At 33.4% G+C, this 24,615-nt stretch overlaps 1 protein-coding gene and 1 pseudogene across 1 annotated transcript; one reads left to right on the plus strand and one right to left on the minus strand.

Moving 5' to 3' along the window:
• Window positions 1-11,434: 11,434 nt before the first annotated feature.
• On the minus strand, window positions 11,435-14,627 carry LOC131057818 (uncharacterized). The gene is made up of 3 exons (XM_059220840.1): window positions 14,314-14,627; window positions 12,244-13,766; window positions 11,435-12,153 (listed from the first exon to the last, which is right to left on the minus strand). The coding sequence occupies exons 1-3, from the start codon at window positions 14,625-14,627 to the stop codon at window positions 11,435-11,437; spliced, it is 2,556 nt and encodes an 851-aa protein (XP_059076823.1).
• Window positions 14,628-17,885: 3,258 nt separating this feature from the next.
• LOC131072314 (glutamate decarboxylase-like) lies at window positions 17,886-18,911 on the plus strand (annotated as a pseudogene).
• Window positions 18,912-24,615: the final 5,704 nt, after the last annotated feature.

The raw sequence follows: 24,615 nt of genomic DNA on the forward strand, positions 1-24,615 counted from the left end.
TAGAAACTAGACTCCATTCTACACAATTTAAAAAATGATAAAAATTAATTTTTGAGTAGTTTTCACAAATTTTAGCGGGAGATCAGTTAAATTTATGTTTTTTAGGATGTGTCCACTTCAAAAATTAGTAAATAAAATATGACATTAACTAAATGGTGTTAGATAATTTATCACCGAAGTGATTTTAAAAATTAAAAAAAAGTGTTGATATTTTAAGGGGAGCAACACCAGGTGCTGGGTTATGCTTTTCTGAAAAAATGGGAACATTTTGAGTGCTCCCCATTTTTGAAACCATTAATCTCTACCATTTTCAAAACAAATTAGTAGTTTAGAAAGTAGACTTGGAGCACTACAACTCTTGTTGTCGTTGCGTCTTCACTTTTTGAGTGTAACTATCTTCATTTCCTCATCAAAGTTTAGAGTTTGCTAATTTCAAAAAAATAGTGGCATCTTAAGATCCCTTTTTAGTTCCCCATCTTTGTGCACATACCCATAAGACAAAAAACTTTTGCATATAATGAATTATGGAAACCTTTAACTTATGGGATATAATGGAGATATTAAAAAATATTTAGTTTGAATAAAATAAGAGAACTTTTTGCCTCCTAAATCTCTGTTTCTTTGATCCATAGACTTGAATTCCATTGGTTGAGAGGGGATGGTATGGATTGTAAGAGAGTCCATTTTGAAATTTTAATTTTAATTATTATATTCCAATTTTGAAACATGCATAATATTTTACTCATACTGATAAAAACAGAAAAACTATTCATGCACCAAATGGTGGATCTTATATAATCATGTACTTTAAGATCTAATATCTCACTGTTGGAGTTTTTTAAAATGACATTAATTGTACATAATTTGGAAGAGGATAAGTTACTTGCTAAAATTCAAGATTTATAATTATGACACATAGAGAATATATTACCATTAAATAACAAAACTCTATTTGGTTAAGGATAAGAACTTGTACACTAATGTTGTAAAAAAATTACAAATTTTCAAAGTATCCCATGTGATGACAAATACAACAATTATTTAAAAGAATAGATTGTGGATTGGGTTGAGGAGAAAGATCATAAAGATGGAGAGAATACCTATTGTTAGGGTTTCAAGCAGATCCGAAGCAAATATGAACTAACAATTATATGCAGATTTAAATACAAAAGATAAAGAAATAAAACAGGACACAGATAACACAAAGATTTAACGTGGTTCACCCAGAATGGGTTACGTCCACCATACACAGTCGTCCAATCTTTCTTATTATCTAGCAAAAATAGTACATCAACTTTACAATGCCTTAAGCATCCCAACCACTTATAACATGCGTTTTTAGGGCAACAATCAAAGTCGGCCTTTTTAGGGTTTTATTACAATGTCGGTTTTCATCAACAAAAAATACCCCCAAAATTTTTTTTCTTGAGGGCTGCCGCCCCCGAACCCCTGCCCGGGACCCAGCTCGACTCTGGTCCCCGGCGAGGATACGTGCTGAGTGTACAGTACTTTTCTGATCAGTCACCACATTTCAACAATCTCCCACTTGGAGACTGATTAGGCTCCACACCGAACAATCTCCCACTTGGAGACTGATTAGGCTCCACACCGAACAATCTCCCACTTGGAGACTGATACTACACGACACCGCTATACATTCAACATTTGCTGGATAAAACACTAGGACTCGACTGGTATCAATTCCACAATTCTCAATCAAGAAAACCAACAGAAACTAATAAAGAAATCAGCTTCTCCTGTGGAACTGCCTTCGTGAACATATCGACAGGATTCTCACTTGTGTGAATCTTCTCAAGCCGTAATTGACCCTCTTCCAAAATAGTCCGGATGAAATGGTACCTGAGCTGAATGTGCTTTGTCCTTGAATGAAAAGCAAAGTTCTTCGCAAGATGAATGACACTCTGGCTATCAGTATACAATGGGTGATCCTCCTGTGTCTGACCCAATTCCTCCAGAAAACATTGTAACCAAATCATCTCCTTGCTGGCTTCTGTAGCAGCAACATACTTAGCTTCAGTGGTTGAAAGTGCAACAACCTTTTGCAGCCTAGAAACCCAACTGACTACAGTTCCCCCTATAGTAAAAACATACCCTATAGTACTCCTCCGTGAATCAATATCACCTGCTAGGTCAGAGTCAACAAATCCACTTAGAGAAACATTAGATCATTTGAAACATAATGCCTTCGTAGTAGTTCCTTTCAAATACCAAAGAATCCATTTCACAGCATTCCAATGTTCCATACCCGGATTACTCATAAACCTGCTCACAACTCCCACTGCATGTGCAATATCTGGCCTTGTGCATACCATTGCATACATCACACTGCCAACAACTGATGAATATGGGATGTTAGACATTTTATTAACCTCTTCCTGTGCCTTTGGGCACATCTCCTTAGTCAATTTGAAATGACTAGCCAAAGGTGTACTAACTGCTTTTGCATCCTGCATGTTAAATCTTTTCAACACCTTCTTTATATACTCACTTTGAGACAAATTCAAAGTTCTATTTTTCCTGTCCCGTGTAATCCTCATACCGAGAATTTGCTTAGCTGCACCCAAATCCTTCATAGCAAATGACCTAGCTAATTTCTATTTAAGATCATTTATATGTTGCATGTTAGACCCAGCAACAAGCATGTCATCAACATAAAGCAACAGGATAATATAACTGCCATTATCAAATCTCTTAAAATATACACAATGATCAGAATGACATCTATGATAACCGTGTTCAGCCATGAAACTATCAAATTTTAAATACCATTGTCGGGGTGCTTGCTTTAGGCCATATAGACTTTTCTTCAACCTGCACACCAAGTTCTCCTTACCTTTGACCTCATATCCCTGTGGTTGCAACATGTAAATTTCCTCCTCCAAATCTCCATGGAGAAAAGCTATTTTGACATCTAACTGTTCAAGATGTAAATCATTTGCAGCCACAAGACTAAGTACATTTCTAATTGAAATCATTTTTACAACTGGAGAAAATATTTCATCATAATCTATACCCTTTTTCTGTGCAAAACCTTTTACCACAAGTCTGGCCTTATATCTTTTCTGACCTCCTTCCTCCTCCTTTAGCCGATAAACCCATTTGTTAGGCAATGCTCTTTTTTTCTGTAGGTAAAGGGAGTAAGTCGCAAGTCTTATTTTTCATCAAGGAGTCCATCTCCTCTTTCATGCCTAGCTCCCACTGTTGTTTGGCATCTACCTGCATTGCTTCTTCATATTCTTCTGGTTCACCAGAATCCGTTAATAAAATAGAATACAAAGAAGGAGAAAATCTTTCAGGGGGTCTACTTGTCCTCGTAGAACGTCTAACACTTGCAGGAGTTTGTGGGACAATCTATTGTTGCTGAGCATCAGGTACCTGTGGCATTTCATTTTTAGGAATCTCATCCAACACCACATGTTCTTGTTTGTCCTGTTCATGCTTATTTTCTTGCATTTGTTCTTTATACATGACCTTCTCATTGAATATAACATCTCTACTTCTAATTATTTTCTTATTTTCAAAATCCCATAACCGATAGCCATATTCATCTATCCCATATCCAATGAAGGTACATTTCTGAGATTTAGCATCAAGCTTGGTTCTATTTTCTTTATCTACATGGACAAAAGCTTCGCAACCAAAAGTTTTTAGAAAAGAATATTTTACCTTTTTACCAGTCCATGCCTCCTCTGGAATACCACCATCCAAAGGGGTTGAAGGTCCTCTATTTATCAAATAGACAGCAGTATGCACAACATCTACCCAAAAATGTAAGGGCAATCCAGCATGCAATCTCATGCTCCTCGTGCGTTCCATGATAGTCCTATTCATTCTCTCTGACACACCATTTTCCTGTGGAGTTCCTAAAATTGTCTTCTACTTTCGAATCCCATTTAAGGAGCAGTAATCTTCAAATGCTTTGCTGCAATACTCCCCTCCATTATCCGATCTGAGACACTTCAACTTTTTTCCTGTCTCATTCTCAACCAAAGCTTTCCATTTCTTAAAAGTTTCAAAAACATTTGATTTTTGTTTTAGAAAATATACCCATGTTTTTCTAGTTGAGTCATCAATAAAAATAACATAATAACAAGAGCCACCAAGAAATGATACCTGAGCCGGTCCCCATACATCTGAATGTAAAAACTCTAACTTCTCACTCTTCTTCTCTTTCCCAACCTTGAGAAATCTAACTCTTTTTTGTTTACCATAAACACGGTTTTCACAGAACTCTAAATCAATCTTCTTTAGTCCTGGCAATAGATTTTTGGAGTGAAGGGTTTTCATCCCTTTCTCACTTATGTGCCCAAGCCTATGGTGCCACATTATCGAATCTATTCTTGCAACATTTATTATTGTTGTCCCTGCAGTAACTTTATCTGTAGCAGCTAGGGTAGAGTAAGTGTTACCTATACACAGATATAATGTGTCTACCTTCACACCTTTAGCTATTACTAATGATCCTTTAGCAACCTTCCACATATTGTCTGAAAGGGTAACTATGCAACCTTCACTACCTAGTTGCCCTGCAGAAATTAAATTTCTTCTTAAATTAAGAACATGTCTTACCTCCTGCAGAAACCAGTCATTTCCATTCTGCAACTTGATCTTTATCTTTCCTTTTCCAACAATTTGACAGGGCTCATCATCACCCAAATATACCTGTCCAAAATCACCTTGAACATAATCTAGAAAATATTTTCTATGGGGTGTAGCATGAAATGAAGCCCCAGAATCTATTACCCAGGAATCATTAACATTATCCAAACACAAGATTAAAGCATCTTGTAAAGTATTACTTGCAATATTAGCTTCCTTACTATCATTTTCATTTTTGTCTCCTTCTTTGTTTTTCCGAGACCAACAGTCTTTCTTTAGATGACCAGGCTTTCCGCAGTACCAGCAATCTTTCTTTCCTCTAGATTGAGAGCGTCCTTTCTTTGACTTCCCTCGTGACTTCTCATTCCCAGGGCCTTTTCCTCTTTCCTTTGATCTTCCTCTGTTCTCCACATTCAAAACACTACCCGATGATGTTGGAGTCTCACCTGTGCTTTTCCTTCGCATTTCCTCACTTAGGATAACACCAACAATATCATTAAATACCAAAGTATTTTTACCTGAGATAGAGTTACTTACAGCCATAACCAAGCTATTCCAGCTTTCTCGCAAAGAACATAAAATCAAGAGAGCCCTAACCTCTTCTGCAAAAGTAATTTTTACCGAAGACAATTGACTGTTAATTGTATTAAATTCATTTAAGTGCTCCGCTACAGATCCTCCCTCACTCATTTTCAAATTAAACAAACGCTTCATAAGAAATACTTTATTCGAAGCTGAGGGTTTCTCATACAACTTAGCCAATGTTGCCATCAAATCTATAGCCGTTTTTGCTTCTGTTATATTGAATGCTACAGATGGCGCAAGGCACAATCGAATGGATCCCAGTGCCTTTCTATCTAAAATGTCCCACTCTTCATCTGACATTGTGGTCGCTTTCTTTGCCTTTCCTTCCAATGACCGCCACAAATCCTTTTGATACAGGTAATCCTCCATCTGCATTTTCCATAACTAATAATTCTGGCCGTTAAAATTTTCAACCTTGAATTTGGAATCCTCCATTGCTCCCACTCAAATCTGAAAGTCCTGCCAATTTACATAAAACCTCGCTCTGATACCAATTGTTAGGGTTTCAAGCAAATCTGAAGCAAATATGAACTAACAATTATATGCAGATTTAAATACAAGAGATAAAGAAATAAAACAAGACACAGATAACACAGAGATTTAACGTGGTTCACCCAGAATGGGTTACGTCCACCATACACAGTCGTCCAATCTTTCTTTATTATCCAGCAAAAACAGTACATCAACCTTACAATGCCTTAAGCATCCCAACCACTTATAACATGCGTTTTTAGGGCAACAATCAAAGTCGACCTTTTTAGGGTTTTATTATAATGTCGGTTTTCATCAACAAAAAATACCCCAAAAAAAAATTTTCTCGGGGGCTCCCGCCCTCGAACCCCCACTTTTCTCGAGGGCTGCCACCCCCAAACCCCTGCCCGGGGCCCGGCCTAGCCCTGAACCTTGGTGAGGATACATGCTGAGTGTACAGTACTTTTCTGATCAGTCGCCATATTTCAACATGGTGGGTCAGAGAAGAAGCGTTGAAGTAGACATAGTCAACGATAATGTGTTTTGTTTGTGTTTGGATAAGGTGTTTGTAAGGTTGCTTGGGGGGTGTATGATATTGGGTCCCTTTTTTTGTTCATCAAGCCTTTTTGTGTGGTTGCAACATATATATATATATATATATATATCTGTGTGTGTGTACATATGTATAATACATATGTACACGTGTACACATATGTACATATGTGTATAATACATATGTATGTACATGTGTACACATATGTATACACACATATGCACATGTTTATGTCATGTATGTTATGATTCTATATGATGTTTATAGGCTGCTTATGATGTTCATGTTGAATGCACTTGTGATTATTTCTATAATGCAGCTATGATGTATGCTTATAGACATGCATGATGCAATTATGACCTGCATGATGATGTTTTTGTGATGCATTTACTTATGACATGATGATATATATGCCCCTAGCATGATTATGATGTATGTCGTAAATTATTATGATGCTATGATGTTATGCAATGGGTGCATGTTTTTTCTAATGCTTATGTACTAATGCAATGAATGTAGGATGTTTACATGATAATGATATTATAATGATATGCAAGACTAACTATGTGGTGATGTAGGATGTATGGATGACTTATTTTTGTTGTGTCATTATACTCAACCATAGGATATGTGGATAAATGGGACGAAGGGAGATGAAAGGAATCAGACAATGAAAGGTAGAAGATATGGAGGTGAAAGGAGCTTCTTGTGCATTAATCATCATTGAGCCTATTTATGGCGAATGTGTTGTGAACATCCAAATATAGGTTCGACCAAGATAGTCATTGTATTATTTGCATGGAGATCAGATAGCCATAAACAAGGAATGCCCCTACTCACACTAGACCCATAGTGTCCTCATATCCTTGTATGAGTCATAACATTACTAAGAGACAATCCAGAATCAACAAAAATGGGTAATCATGCTCCATCCCAACCACTCTAGTCCATAGAAAGCCTTGAGAAACATAGGAAACATGACACCGCAAAAGATCAAATCCAAAGAAAATCAAAGACTTGACACCAACAAAAAAATTGAAATCCTCAAGTTATAAGTGTATCTTGCCACATATGTTAACATTTGATCTAGACACAGTGTTGTCATCCCGATAAAGGATAGATAGTTGGTTGTGACACACTTAAGTGTGTATATATATATGTATGTACATATGTGTACATATATGTATATACATGTGCATGTATACATATGTACATGTATGTACATATATGCAAATATGTGTACACGTGTGTGTGTGTGTGTGTGTGTGTGTGTGTGTCCACACACACATATAATATGTATATATGTATACACACATATAACACACATACAATATGTATATATGTATACACACACACATATACATACATATATACATTCACACACACATACATAAATACATAAATACACACACATATACATATACATGTATAATATTTTAATATGTAATCTTTATGTATGATAAATTAGATTGATTTATGTCTTATATAGACCTACATTTGGACCTATATTACTTGTATTTTTATTTTGAAATGATGAGTAATTGTGTGTATGTGTGTAGAAGCAATTAGACTACATAGATATCAACATCTCTGCAGGTTTATGAACAAGTGAATCAAAACATGGTGAGTAAGCATACATCTAAATCAAAAGTTGTCCTTAAGCTAAGCTTCCATAAGAAAGAAGATCTCATCTGTCAAAATCATCTAAGAGTCAAACTTAACTCAAGTGCTCCTTCAAAAAATCTTGATAGATGATATACTTAAGAAATATACCATCTTTCCTACTAGTTATGCTCAACTAATTAAATTATAACCGTTTCTTATTTATAAATATTTGTCTAAAAAGAAATATGTCAAATCTATAACACTCGATTAAACTAGTATACTTATATTTTAAAAAATCTATGTAAAATTTGCCGAGAGATATCTAATTTCAAAATATTTAAGATTCATAAAAATGAATAAATCATTTTACCTTCTATGTGACAAATGAGAGCTATGCAAGAAAAATAATTGCATCAATCAAAAGATTCACTATAAATATGTTATTAGAGGAGTTATGTAAGAAGATCAAAATAACCAACCAAATGCTTTATAAATCATTATATTGATAGAAGAAAATATTTTTACATATAGCATTTTCGAATAGAAATCTCACATAGTATCCTAGAATTCATAAACAATGAATAAATCACCATACCTTCTATTTGACAAGTGAGAACTATGCAAGAAAACAATTGCAACAATTTATAGAATCACTATAAATATATTATTATAGGTATGTTGCAAGAAGATAAGAACAATTCAACACATGCATTATAAATCATCAAATTGATAGAAGAAAATGTATTTACATATAACAATTTTAATGGAAACCTCACATAACATCCCACACTAATCCTACCAACAAAATATTATTTCTCTTATATCATAATATAAGTCAAAAAAAGTTGATAAATATTTCTAAAATGTGTAAAATGTTTGTAAAAATAAAAAGTATTGAAAATCAAATACAAAGTAACTATAGTAATAACACTTCATTGTAATGGTGTAAACCCATTGCAAATTCTTCAGTGATGAGAATAGTATTACGACCTTTGTTTTCATAGTGATCACGATATACTTCTTTCAACATAGCTGGAAATCCAGCCACTATTTTATATGCCTCATGAGTTTTCCTTGCAACATCTTCCATTTCCAATATTTCGAGTTCTTCGACATCATCTATCATTAAGGCAGTGTTTTCAATTTCCTTGACGATTTTTTCGCAATACTCTAAAATGGTTCTTGCACATTTGTCGATAGGGGTTTCGACAAAATTATTAGAGTTTACAGAAGCATGAGGGCTCTCAACAATGATTTCTGATTCCTTCTGTGAAGCATCCATAGTTTCAACTTTTTGCTAAAAATTAAAAAAAACAATAAAACTAAGATTAGTATTAAGGTACAATGAGAATAAAATAATTCATAATTTGAAATAAAATAAAATTATAAAAAAATAATATGAAGTAATACAAATTGTACATGAAATAAATAATGAAAATACCTAATAGTCATTGAAAAAATTCAACCATTAAAATATGATATTAACTAGTTTCCTATGTTGAGATGTCACCAAAATCATATGAAATACCACAAAAAATATAAAATCATAAGCAAATGACGTGACAATAAAAAAATAAATCTTTCTATTTGATTATTAAATAACCAATAAAATATAATTAACAACATAACAAACATTGACAATTTTTTTGTAGTCACCAAATTCATTAGTTTTGTTTGATGCAAGAAAGAATACATAAACCATAAAAGATCACATTCTTAGCAATTTTACAACAATAGTTACAAAATATTATTAAAATTGAATTTAGGCTTTATTGCATCAAATAATAATATAAAAATAGCATAATTGAATATAGTCATAAATGCAATGTTTAAATAGTTTGCACACATTTATCAAATAATATCTATAGATTACTTTCACTTTCTTAACCATGGATGCACAAGTAATATCTCTCGATCTTCAGTATCGTCAAGAATAGTCCGAACTTTAATTGTCACATTGGACTTCACTACATACAAGGCAGGTATCCCATAGTATGCATGCAACAACCTGAATGATGGCATAACTTGATGCACTATGAATCTTATAGAGTACCCGAGCTTAAGAGTAGTAAGAAACCATTCCTCGGGTGGGCCTGTGTGATAACTGATCCGTGATTGTCCCTTAAGAAATCTCATAAACTTCATACTAAGTTGATCGGATAGAGTGTGCTTCTCAATTTTTATTGTTGGTCTAATAACGATCCTCCAAATGCATCCAGCAAGGTAAAGATCTCGAATCTCGTGGTATAGAGCAATCGACCAACCACACAAATCTACAATCTCAATTTGAAGATTATAAAATCTGACATCTAAGTTCATTTTGATCTTCGATTCATATAAGAAATTAAAATATAGAGCATAATTGTCAAATTTGAATTGAGTGGTCCTTAATCCATTGTTGTTAATTTTCTTGACCATCCTATCTCTGACCCAATAGTGAACACTCAATTCCTCTATACAAAGGAGGACATTGCGTGGAAGATACGGGTGATACATTGACATCCAAGTGGACACCCATTTTGTAGGTATATTATCTGACATCTTCTTAACATGCATGCAAATTATTATTAGCTCTTAAATTACCATTAAATTGCTCAAGGAATATACTTTCCAATTTAAATAAAAAATCACATAAAGGGTAATAAACATTAAGCAAATGAATGTTATCAAAGTACCTAAAATATATATTCATACATTTTTAATCAAAGAGATATACATACATACATTGTTTTCCAGGTTAGTATATTAAACACAAGGAGGACCATAACAATTCATACATGTACAAATTTTCTTTACCATGATGATATAAAAAATGATGCAAGATTATATTAGGTGCATCTAAGAAATATGGTTGTCAAAAGGAAATCTCCTTCACATTTCAAATGAAATTTATACTGGATATGGAATTAAATAAAAAAATGGCTTGTTTAAATTTATGTAACATTAACTGATAATTTATATTTGTTTATTTAATAGATATTGTGGAAGCATTTAGTGGTGTATAAAATGCTAACAATTATTTGTTGTGGGCAGACATAACACAAGTATTAGAGCCATGGAAGCAAATTTGATCAAAAAAATATATACACAAATTTAATCTTCTACAAATTTGAATTTATTTTATTTAGCCTTATTTTTGGAAAGTTGTCTACCCTTTTTTATTTTCTCATAATGAATGGTAATATTATTTTAAAGCCCTCTAGAGATTTGTATGGAAATAAAAAACCTTTCATTGATTAAATTCATGTAATATTTCTTATCATTTATAATTATTGAATAGACATTGTGAAAGCATATATGATATATTAAATATTAGAAATAATTATAGTGGCAATAAAGAACACAGGTGTCAAAGACAATAAAAAAAAATTCAACAAAAAATATATTACATCAATTATCTTCCAAAAGTTTGAGCCTATTTTCCTCAGCCTTGCGCTTCGCAAGTTGTCTACCCTTTTTCATTTTCTCATAACGATCATATGTAAATGGTGGCATTATTCTCAAACCCTCTAGAGATTTGACACGAGATACTGCAACAAATGTCAATCCAGTTCTTTCTCTTGGTCCTATATCGATAGTTACTTTTGGAAGAGTCAATCTTTAAGATTTATGTATAGTCAATGCCCATGCCAATCTCAATGGTAGCTGAAGTGTTCTGCCCTTTTGTATTGTTGTTATTGGAATTGTATTTGGATGATGATCTTCAAATGGTAATCCTGAGTAATTATCAAATTCAACCATCACATATGTCGGTGGGTCAGGTGGAGCACTTCTTGGCTTGTAGACAATCTTTCGAACATATCCCAAAGCTCCATTTACAAGACCTGCTTGTAGCCAAAGGTTTGAAGTTAGCATGACCCTTGAATTCTTACAGATCAATAACTCTAAATCAAGTTCACCAGTTGAGAAATCTTCTGCTATATTAACACTTCCTGCTTTTGTTGCAACACTTCGTGCAACGGGATGCCTCAATGAATATAACATTTTTTTATTATGACTATGAACATTATCATTTGTGGAGAACAAATGGACGGTATTTTCAAATTCAGAATTACTTGCAACATCTATGTTAGTAGGGGTTCTCATCATTAGCAACTTCCAATCATCAATTTGTGGGTTTGCATCTCTTAGATTTGTCAAAAGTTGACGAAATCTTTGTTGCTGAATATTTTCTCCATCTTGTCTGAATATTTTATCTAAAGTAACCACAATTTTGAATTCCTCCCATAGTAGCTTTGCCCGTCTATTACTGGCATATGCAGGTCTATCATTAACTGGAGGCAATTGACCCAAATCTCCTACCAAAATCATAGATATACCTGAAAGATAATTCAAAATAATTATTTTTAAAATATATAATATTGTTATTGAAATTTATTTTTCCTCATTAGTCAAAATTAAATGCATACCTGCAAAACTTAGGTGTGCACTTTGTGGGTATGCTTGTCGGAGTCGAGAATCTATGTTTTCCAACATGTTTTGACCAATGAAGGTCATTTCATCAATCAAAATGTACTTGATATGTGCCATTTCTTCTTGAAAAATGGCAAGTCTTGTTCCCTGTAGCTGAGTGAAATCTCGTATTGGGATTCTCAATTTGGAATGAACTGTAGAGGCCCCTATATTGAATGTTGCAACTCCTATTGGTGCGAGTAATAGAAGGGGAGAACGAGATGGCATTGCAACATTTTCAAGAGCTTGATTGATGGCACCAATTAAATATGACTTTCCTATACCTGTTGTTCCCTGAATTATCATGAACAATGGCACTTTATTTTGATTCCTCTGATAGTGTGTCATAATTATATCAACTGCCTTTTTTTGCTTATCACTGAGGGTCGTGTAGTTGATGCATTGGGGTATATCATCATATATAAGACATCCATGATCCTTCATGTTAGTTATGAAACTGATTGCTGTAGTTGTGTACTCTTCACCTTGATAATCAGCAGACCAATTTGTATGTCTATCAATGTCTCTTCTCCCCAACATATCTATTTCTGAAAATTGTATATTTTGACCATGATGTAGCCTAGATATAATTTCCCATTCATGCTCTGTGGTATTTCTCTGAATAGCTTCATTCTCTTCAATTTCTGAATCACTATTAGCCTCTGCATTTTCAATACTTGTTCGTTCGACATGCCAAGGATTGTAGGTAAATGACTTCCAATTTGCTATTATAGAGTCATCATCATGACCAATATCCCTTTCTATGTCACGAAATGGTTTGTAGAGTAATAACTCTGATAAACAGAAGTCAATCCATTTAATTGACTCACGTGGAGGAAGAGATACAAACCTAGGAAAAACTCTAACAATTGTTGCTCTTTCCCTTGGTTCCCATTTGTTGTCTCGTTTTCTTTTAGGATTATATATCCATGATCTAGCTGCATCAATTAATGTGACACCTTCCATACAAAGAGGCCTTGTTTTATATCCATCAATTAAAGATTTTGTCTGCTCTTCATTATTCTCTTCATCATTTATAGTTACAGGTTTGAACACCTCACGTGAGACATTTAGATTAACAAATCTTCTACTACTCTCTACTAATGGAAGTTCTAACAACATGTGACATGTTTCTTGAGCACCAATGTCCCTTTCAATAATTGTTTCAGTCAGAAGCCTTCTATATGCTCGAGCAGCTAAATCATTAGGGTCTTCCATGTTGGAGAGGCGCATCAACATCTGGTGATATGTTTCAGAGCTTTTCTCTGCTTTCGCTGCATACTTGGCAATATATTTGACTACTGCATGCTTGGAAAGAACAGGTTGCCAATCTATATTTGCTCTACATAATTGCAATATGTGACGATTATGTGAATTCACCCTATCATCATTTCTTGTAGGTTCAAATTTTTTTTCATCTGTTTCTATATCTTCATATAATTTGGACCCCCTAAGATTCAAAGGCCAAGGAGCATTATACCTATAAAAAATATCAAGACTTGTCATAAATATTTGGTTACTTTTCTTTTGTATAGTATTTAATTCTTATATAAATATTTGATTTGATAAAATATTTACCTACAAACCATCCTTCCTCTTTTTTTTCGTAGGCATGCACCCTCCCTACACAATGTATGTCGTTCTACACAGTTAAGGATCTCTTCATAGTCCTTATCAATATCTGTCTCTGCAAGTTGTCTTGTATTTTTTAGACATGGATGTAGAGGAAATTTTTGAAATGCCTACAATTTAAAATAAAAACAAATATGTTAGCTACATCATAAGCTATAAAATACTTTATGTCAAACAATAAACCATATATATGTTGAAATTTTCATAGACTTGCCTGTATATTTCACTGATGTGGATCTTCTCTAGGATTCCATGCATGAACAATGGAATGAAAGTATTTTTCCGCATGTTTTCGTTGCTCTTCATTTGACCAGTCAACATTGTCCATATTGGGTGCTTCATTCATCCATATGAATCCATGCACATGTGGTGACCCCCTATGTTGCCACTCATACCTGGACCAAAAATCTTCAACATTCATTCCTTTTTCTAGGATTTCTGTTCTAAATATTGAATGTCTTAAGTGCATGTAATGTGCAACTATATGGGGGTAGTTGATAACATTCCGCTTTCTCCAATTTTGAGCTTCTCGTGGAGTAGTTGGTGATGTTCCCGGCATTAGTGCATGCAAATCAGGCCAATACATATCTGCTGCACTTAATGTGAAGAATATCGTAGGGGAGCCTATTTGATGAAGCATGTTTGTTAATTCTGCACGACATTTGGCCCAATATGACCTTGTACCCCTCAATGATGTTCCAAACCGCATCAACCTATCTGCCAAATGGGATTGTGGCATATATGCTGACGCAATTCATTGATAGTGATTGGCATGTCATGAAAGCCTCGTTTTACAAAGACTGTAGATGAATTTTGTGCACGATGTCTCATAATCATGTTCATCATAAAATATTTGAATCTTGGATGTTGACCAAATCGATGATCTCTATACCGTAGTAGATGTTTCACAAATTCATGCAAATGCACTCGCCTCATTCGTGGCTCTAACCAGTCACATCTACCATCAAGAAACAATGTTGGAAATGCCATATCAAGTAATCCCAACGTGACATACTCATTGATAGGAGATGTACCAATTGCTAGCCAATTGATCAATGCTGTTTGATTTGTATCAGGATTATTAATCCATGCATGTATTAATTCCATTTCTTTTTTAGCATTAGGTAGTTTAGAAGCCATTGAATTTGTGTGGTCAATTGTATTACCTTCATCTATTTCCATGATTGGACCCACAAATATGATTTCATTTGCATCAGAATCAAATTCCATATGCACTGTCTTCAATCTGTTGAAAATATTTTCATCAAAATTGCTAGATAGATCATTGAGAGCATTCTCATTAACTATGACATCAGAGTAATATTTATCATGCTCAATTTTGTATTTAAGTGCTTTGTACACACGATTCCTATTCACTGTAAAGTTATAATTTGTGCCATGTTGATCCCTTCTTCGAACAATAATGATTGGCAAATGATCTATTGTATGTGGCAAAATGTTTGAAATATGTTCCACATTTTGTGGAAAACTTATTGTGTGTCCTTTGTATTTGTATTGACCACCTATTGCATGTGTAACTTGTAATATTGAGTTGACACGTGCAATCAACATTTCTTCTACTTGAGTCAAACTTGCAAGCTCTTCTGGTTGTGGCCTGGGATCCATATTGTTTGAAGCCGAAAATCTATTGTTTCCTCTCTCTTGTCTACATCTAGTGCATATAGGACCTTGTGAGCTACAATTTACTTTAATTCCCAGATAACACTCTTGACAAATATAACACATGCTTGTCATTCTAAATCGATCTAATTGGTGTCGAAATTGCATTTGAAATCTTTGAAAATCAGCTCGAATCATTCCATTTGTATTTTGTCTATTTTGTGCATCACCTTCTACACCCAAATTATTCTCAAATTGACTTCTAGGTCGAGGTGTCTCTGCAACTCATTCTATTGACCGAGCTTTCATTCTGAAGATGCAACTCAATATTTTGATTTGATGGTTGATTGTACTGCCCACTTGAATGTGAATCAACCTATTGCCTTTGGTCTCTTTCAATACGAGAGACTTGTTGAGATGTTCTTTGATGACTATTTGTAATAATATTAGCTTCCTCTCTATTTAGAAATTCCAACTCTTGTATTGTTACTTCTGCTTGTCTAGCATTTCTTTGTCTTCGAGCTTCACTTTGTCTTCTTCTTTCTTCTTCCCTTTGATCATCTGTCAAACGTTCCCATTGTCGTCTCCTATATTCTCTTTGATATTCTCTCTAATACTCTGTTCTTTGTGCTCTTTGATATTGCCTCCTCTCCTCTTCCGATTCAAAATTCAATATTGGTTGATCCATAGCTACACAATAAATTATATTTCTAATTTATATAATGTGATAGGATCAGAGTAGAAATGAAGTTTAAAAAAACTGTGAAGAAAAGTAGAATTATTTGTAACAATTGAATATTGGAATTATCTATGTATAGAGAGAATGATTGAACTCGTTATGAGAGTGTATGGTGATAGATACATTATTAACAAATTTCATACACAATTGTTGTTAAATGCATATGGTGGTATGGAATATACAAATAAATTTAAAAAAAATGAGAATATAATAAATTAGAATTTATTAAAAAACAAAATTTCTAAAAATAAAATAGATTATTGTTATAAATTAGAATTTACAATATATTTTAAAAATTATTTCACAAAAAAAAAATTATTTTAAAAAATAGCATACTAACCTGGAAGACAAATTCTCCTGAAAATGTGAAAGCGTTTGATTGGTAAACAAAAATTTTAATGTCTACACAACATTAAATTAACAAATCTATATCAATATACATCTAATTAAGTGCACCCTATAGTTTTAGAGTTTCATATTAGAATAATGTTCTATCTTTTTATTTGAAATATAATATTCATCTTCAAATTTGAAAGAAAAAGGTGTAACTAATAGTAAATTTAGAATGTAAAATATGAAACAAAACGAAAAGTTTCTATTTTGAACAGATTCTATCTAAATTAACATTTCAAACAAAAAAATCTATTTTTTCATGATTTCTAATTTTTTTTTAAATTTAATATTCTAAATTTATTCTATGATGTGCAACTTTCTAATTTGAAAAATATTATATTTCCTATAAATTACACCTGTGTAAGAAAATGTAAGAAGACAGCTGTAGTAACAAGTTATAAAGGAAAACAAAAAATTAACTTTCAAACAATGGTCCATAATTTATTAAAAAACAGAGTTTCTAGATATTAGAGAGCATATATGATATGGATTCTACCTAAAAAGCATTGAAAATTAAATTCTGATTCTGCACTGTGCTGATAATGTTTTTAATTCACCTGCTTAACAAATATTTTCTTAAATTCAATTTTTTTCTTAGTTATATAGTGGATCTCTAATGGCCAACTATGACTGGAATTTAACAATTTAATAAATTATTCTGAGAAGCTAATCAGAATTGTTAAAATTTTCAAAATCTCATGGGCTGGTGACAATTATCAAATTTTAAATAAATTACTATCATGAACTGTTTATTGTATTTCAATATACAACCCATGACAGTAATTTATTTATTTATTCTGCGGCCAAGAAGCATATGTTTTAAGGCTTCTGTAGCTGATAATTCAAAATGAGATGATATTAGAATATACGGGAACTTTGAATAACGATGACTTTAATACCGTTCCCGTTTAATTTGCACTTTGCTTTGTAAGATTTCAATTCCTTAAAATTCACAATGAGGATTTGTAAGAAATAAACTTTTTAATGTGATTGTCAAAGCTGGCATTCTTCTAAATTGCTGACAATGATGCTTTGTAAGAAATAAACTTTTTTATACGATTGTCACTGGCATTCTTCTAAATTGCTTAATGTCCCCGTTTCAAGTACTGCTGATGATAGGGTAATAAATAGTAATGAGTTCCAATATTTAATTGAAATATGGATATCATGATTTTTTCATCCTATATTGAATGGACATTATCTGATTCATGATTTTTATATCCAGATTTACAGCGGGACTTTCGCTTACCCTTAGTAAAAAGCATTAATGTGAGTGGCCACAAATATGGGCTTGTATATGCTGGTGTGGGATGGGTTGTTTGCGGAAGCAAACAAGATCTGCCTGAGGAACTTTTTTTCCACATCAACTATTATATATTTATTTATTTTTATGCATTCAGATAATTTTATGCATTCAAATAATTTTCAAATATTATTCTTAGCTTCCAAGACAAAAGAGTATAATGAATTGACATATGAACAATGACAACTATTTTATTATAAATTACCGACATGTTGACTACATCATATTAAAAGGCACTGGTCCTGTAGATCTAACTATCCTTTATTTAATCAGTGATGTTATGAGGTTCAAGAAAACTCAAATTATTATTAAATTTTGGGCAAACAAACAGCACTTTCTTATCAATCTGTTGCTCATTCACAGATTTCTTTTATTTGCAACTCACATTTTTTACTCTAGCTGCTAACTAAGCTTCTTTTTACAAATTGGAAGGTGCAAGCCAGATCATTGCACAGTACTACCAACTCATTTGCCTAGGATTCGAGGTTTCAACCTTAAAAACCCTTCAAATTTATGTTTTTTAAGGAAAATCTTAAATTATCAGCAATTGTATAGTGGTGTCTTGTATGGTAGCTCCCCATTCAGGCCAAGTTAAATCTAATACAAAACTCTATTTACAGGTATACAAAATGATAATGGAGAATTGTAGATCAAATGCCAGGACTCTGACAGAAAATCTGGAAAGAACGGAGAAATTTAAAATATTATCCAAAGACATGGGGGTGCCTGTAGTGGCCTTCTCGCTCAAGGACAACACTGAGCACGATGAATATGAAATATCAGATCATCTGAGAAAATATGGGTGGATTGTTTTAGCCTATACAATGGCTCCAGATGCTCAGCATGTTACACTTCTGCGTGTTCATGCAGTTCAAGGCTTAGCCATTAGTGAAGAAGATAAAAAGGGGCAACAGGCAAAAGAAGTCGAATGGTGGTGATAGCCATAGTCACAGGCAAAGAAAGGGACGCCATCCTCAAAACTCTGTGGACAAAACAAAGGGCATCTGCTAAAACATTTGTCCATAATTTATTAATCTGTATGTTTGCCTTTCTACATGGTTGCAACCAAAATCTCATATGCTTGAATATGCTTGAATATGCTTGACGTCTTTATGCCTTTAAGACTCTCATTCCTTTTATGGTGCCTGGCTTCTCATTGCAGAGCAAAGGCTCTTTGTTGCAGCATTCAAATAAATGTGATAGTAGGAGATGAGACAGTCCCTTGGATTGTTACAAAAATGATAGTTACAGCATTAGTCCATTCTTTAACATGACCATTGTTGCTCTTGATTGTCATAAAGCTCATTGTTGTAGGTTCTTCTATCCAATGGATGGTGTTTAATAGTCATCTCCCTGCAGATTGGGATTCATTGTTCTTTGATTTTGACAGTAGCTGTCATCTTTCTTTGGTTAATGCATGTTTCTTTCATTACTTTCATTGCACTATCTATCTCCTATCTTTTCAGTGAAGTCAGGCCCATATTAGTCTAGCTTTGATTGTCATCTTCTTTTGGCATTTGTCTTTATCACTTTTGTGTTGTCTTCCACTAAGTTTTAGGACTGTCTTTGTTCAATGGTAAGGACTGCATTATCTTCAATGGACTTCTTTTATTTGCTGCATCTGCAAGTGGTATGGTTGTCTTGATTCATATTCACTGCCTTAGGTTCATCATGATTCTATCTCTCTGTCTCTGTGATATATTTCTCATGATAACTCTTGGATACTCTTCATAGTCAGAGACAATCTCATGGTCCTCTCTTTGTCCCTGCAATTTTCTCTACCGTCATTTAAATGATTACCATGCTCTTTGTATGTATGAAGACTGTCATGTGCTTTGTACTCAAAACCCTCTCCTGCAAATGACCTCTTTCATCATGATTCTCATATCTATATGTGCTGATGGCAGTGGATCTCTGTTTTCTGTTATTATGGGCTGCTCTTTGAATTTGAAGAAGACTTCAAGACCTCGTTATGACTATTTTTTGCCTTTTGAAACCCTATTATCTTGCACATTACCTTGAGAAAAGTGTGCAATACTGTCTTTTCCTTATGCCATTCATTTCTAACTATGATTTTATCTAGGGAAAAGAAAACAAAACTTCTTTGTGAAAGCAAGAATAATAACTCTGTTTTCATGTAAGATAGCAAAGGGTTTTGGTGAGAAAAGGCAGACCTGCCTTTAAACTGATTGCGTGCATGAGTTACAATGCCTTTGCATGACTTGATCATAGTGATCTTTATGACTTACAACAGCCTCTTCTCCTAGATTGAGCTTATTTCACATTAGAAACCTCTGAAATTTCTCTTTAACTCCTTGAAAAATGGTAAGGGTGATGAATGAGCACCTCTCTTTTTGATCAACTGAAGATGCAAGAATAGAACAAGCCTTTGACAAGTTCTGAAGCCACTAATGTAGAGATTGTTGCAGCTCTGACCACCATTTTGGATCTGCATATAAGAAACTTGCAGAAGAACAGTGTTTCTTTGCAGAACAACTCAAGCTTCTCTAAAAAAACCCTAGTTTTACCCAGGCTATGTGGAAAACGTCTTCATGACAAGGTATAGTACGTGACAAAGGCAAATTTAGACTCCTGACTTCACATGCAACGTGGGAAAACTCTATTATTTTAAATTTTAATTCCCTCCAACACTGTGCATGAGTATTTTGACTTGAATCAATATGTGGAGTATGTTTTTGAACTTTTTGGAGCTTTTAATGAAAAACAAGGACATTATTCATTTTGGACTTATTTGGCAAAACAAATCAAAGGAACTAGAAGTGACTTTTCCTCTCATAGCATTATTACTCTTTTAAAACCTCCATATGAGACCTAAGACCCAATGGCAGGCTATTTTTGACCTGAAAGCGGAAAAATAGGTAATAGGTCCTTAAGCATCTTTATGACGCACCATACCTAGTGATGAATCTTTCACCGTTCCTCCTTGCACTTCCTCTACTTCCCCAATAGCATCGAATATTGCAGGTATGATATGTTATCGAGTGTATGGATTTAATTGTATATATTCACTCTCAATTAATCTTTTAAACACAGAGAGATATTGATAAATGAATTCTGCATACAGTCAGGTATAAACATATATGTGTTTACACCTGTATGAATAATCTATCTATGACTTTATACCACAATGGTATAGATGCTATTGCACAATCATGAACATCATATTTCTAAACATTAATTATTGGTTAGCAGAAGTGAATAATATTTATTATGCCAAGTATAGGGAGTGTGATCAAATTGTTTGTGCATCTGATCTCCTCTGCTTTTTGTCTTCTTCTGATGATCAATGGTTCTTCCTTCAATGTGGGTGAAGCCCTATTATATCTTTCCATTGGTTTGTGGGAGTGGTGTCTTTCCTTTAGGGACGGGTCCCATGGGAGAGATCATATCCTCTCTGTTGCTCATCTCACCCTTTCAGCATTTAATCATCTCCTCTAGCTCGTGTTTTTTAATTCTTTAATCCTTCCATTGGTTAATGTTGGGTTATCTATCGATTAGCATTTAATCATTCAGATTGCTGTTCACAAACAAGAGAGAAGGTGATCCTTAACGCAGCTTCCTTGCTATGGTTATGATTGTTCATGGTGGTGATCGGGGTCTGCTGTAGACAGTCCAGCAATCAGGAAATTGTGAAGTCTCACTACCGTGAGATTAGACAATTTCCTATCAGATCTTGCTAAATCAGGTCGGGGCCATGACATTTTGTAATATAGATCTGTGGATAAAACACTTCAGATTTGGACAGTCATTTTTCTCTTAATCTTTCAGTTTTCACACCGTGTTTTGATTTTCTTGGGATGAATGTTTGGGTTTGTCTTCACTCATGTTTATTTTAATGTTCTTGCTGCAAAATGGTAGAAGGTAAATTTAGGCTTGTTTTCTTTTTTCTTTTTAATCCTTTTGACTTGAGTAAAGGACTTGATCAAGTGAGATTCTAATGCAGGCATGAGACATAGGACCCAGCAAGAATTCATATAACCGATGCAGAGAAGAAGAGATGAGAAGTTCATTATGACCTGAGGAGTGTTTGAATTCTCTGCATTCTTAGACAATGGGTTGATCTTCTCTTGGCCAGCTAATCTATTTGGATTTTGCCATTTAGAGGTAATCAGTACAATTCTTCCCACATCAGCTTCACTGTTACTTCTGATGAATTGATTAATAATTGGAATGGTTGTGCTATCTGCACCTTTTATACATTTTGTCTTTTTGTCTTCCTATTTTGGGATCGAGTACTTCTTATTAATGATGGTTTTTTTTAATATCGATAAAATGTTTATAGAATACTTTGTTGCCCATCAAAATATTTGTAGGTTAAAAACATAAATCACAAAATACTGTTCCAAAAATTGTTACTTAAAATTATTCTGTGATTAAAAAACATTAATTTGATATTATGGACTTAGAAAGCCTAAATGTTTATTATCGAGTTCTATCGATGAACAACAATGGGATGGATGTTTGCAGGTTCGTCTCCTTTAGATGTAGTTCAACAGTTCATTTACTCCGTAGGCCACAGCTGCAATGCCCTATTGAGCTTCTGGTATGTCTGTAGATGCCCTGCTTTGCACTTTGCAGTTTGTTGCTGTAGCATTGTATTGTTTACAGTACTTATTCTTGTTTGCAGATTTGTCTCCATTAAATGCTGTTCAACAGTTCACTGAACTCGTAGGACACAAAGCTGCAATGCCCTATTGGGCTTCTGGTATGTCAGTAATGCCCTGCTCTATAGTTTGTTACGGTAGCATGGTATTGTTTATCGTCTTTCAATCATTTTACAGCACATGCAAATCATCTACAATAGTAAGCTAAAGTACGAGCTAATTGAGCTTTGTTGGTTATGTATTTTACTGACTATTGGAATTTAGTAATTTTGGTTCAGGGTTTAATATTTTTTTGGATTACTTGTTTTGGGAGCTCTTGTAGGTTTTCTGGATTTATTCATTTTATTTAATATTTCAAATGAGATACTAGGATACAAATTTCCTTGGCTTCAGAATAGAGAATGAAATCCATATTTTTTTGCTTTGAGATGTTTTTAAAATTTTATTTGGTGGGTGCTATTGTTTTACTCAGGAAAAAAAGTCAGGATTATTGAAGTTGAAGTTGAAGTGCTTGGTGAGATGGACATGAATGATTAAAAACAGGATCCGGTATGTGCTTAACATAATGTTTTAGATTGTTTTCATCATCATTTCATCATTTTGTGTGACTAACTGCCTTTGTCTTGTGTGTTTCTTGTGTAACCATTCCTTTTTCTATGATGATATTTTAAGAGTTATTTTTATAGATTTGGGGTCTTTAGCGTCGGTATGAATATAAATGAATTTTTGCTTGAGTCATTTGTGTGATTATATTCTTTCTCTTCTCTCTAAATGATGTTTTACAGACATTTATTTTGTCTAACAAATAGATTACATATTGGTAGAATGTTGCACACAAAAACATTGTAGCTTCGCTTGGCTGCTCTTGGAACAGATGGGTTGAAGGCCACTCTCCCAAGAATGTTTGTCTAACAGTTTGATAAAAAGGAGATCTCAAAGAGAGTTGAACAGCTTTTTGAACTAGTTAATTTTGACAATTATGGTGGGAGAAAGCCTAAGGTGACATTTTTGTTGTGTATTCAAAGCAGCAAAGGGATGGACCATTTCTTTAATAATATTTTGGTCAAGTGCATTGACCTAATACCATTTGTAAACCTGTACAAAAAATAATGTTTAATAATAATGTTTTTTTATTAGAAGGGGCTAAAGGCCCCTTCTAAAGACTGAAGGAATAGCCAGTGGCCATGGTTATTCCTTAAGGTCATGTGTTTGTCTCACATCTTAAAGAATGGTCGATAGGCCTAGGCCATTCTTTAAGATATGTATCTCGTTTTCTTTGCCTTTTTAATAATTTTGGTTAATTTTTAATTTTTGTTTCAGAGTTTAATAATTTTGATCTCTACATTTAATGTTAGAAATCACAAATTTTAGAAAAAAATTATCAATTATAAATCACAACATAAATCCCCATTGATAAATAATTACCATTAAGAAAACAAGATTCTCATTTTATGAATATAATTCACTTCATAACTATGCACATAAGCATGCCACCATAATCATAAATTGCTTATTTTGACTTGTCACGTATAAACACTATTGCAAATGACTTAAATCTTCATTTTAAATAATTTGTAATATTTATCAATGCATCACAACAAATAAAAAATATGACAACTTACTTGACATGTAATACAATTATAATAATCATATTTAAAGATATGTTAATAATTTTTTAATAAAAAATAAATGTATGGTTAGAGCTTTAATTAATTCATAATTTTTATCAATGCATCACAACAAATCATAAAATGACTTTTAAAGTTATGCTAATAAATTTTGTATAAATAATAAATGTATGCCAGTGTGTTGTTTTGTGGATGTCTTAGGTCAATTAGGGGAGGCTATGCAAGCTTCTACCTTCATGTGGTTGGCCTTGTTAGTAGAGAATGTTTGAATAAATATTCTTGAAGCTGAGAGAAGCTTATGTACAAATATTTTCGTTTGAAATAAAGTGTTCTATGATTTTTAGATGTTTAATTTTTGCATGATTTTTTTTTTTAAATTATAATAATTT

The sequence above is a fragment of the Cryptomeria japonica genome, chromosome 5, assembly GCF_030272615.1.
Source record: "Cryptomeria japonica chromosome 5, Sugi_1.0, whole genome shotgun sequence".
Lineage (NCBI taxonomy): Eukaryota > Viridiplantae > Streptophyta > Pinopsida > Cupressales > Cupressaceae > Cryptomeria > Cryptomeria japonica.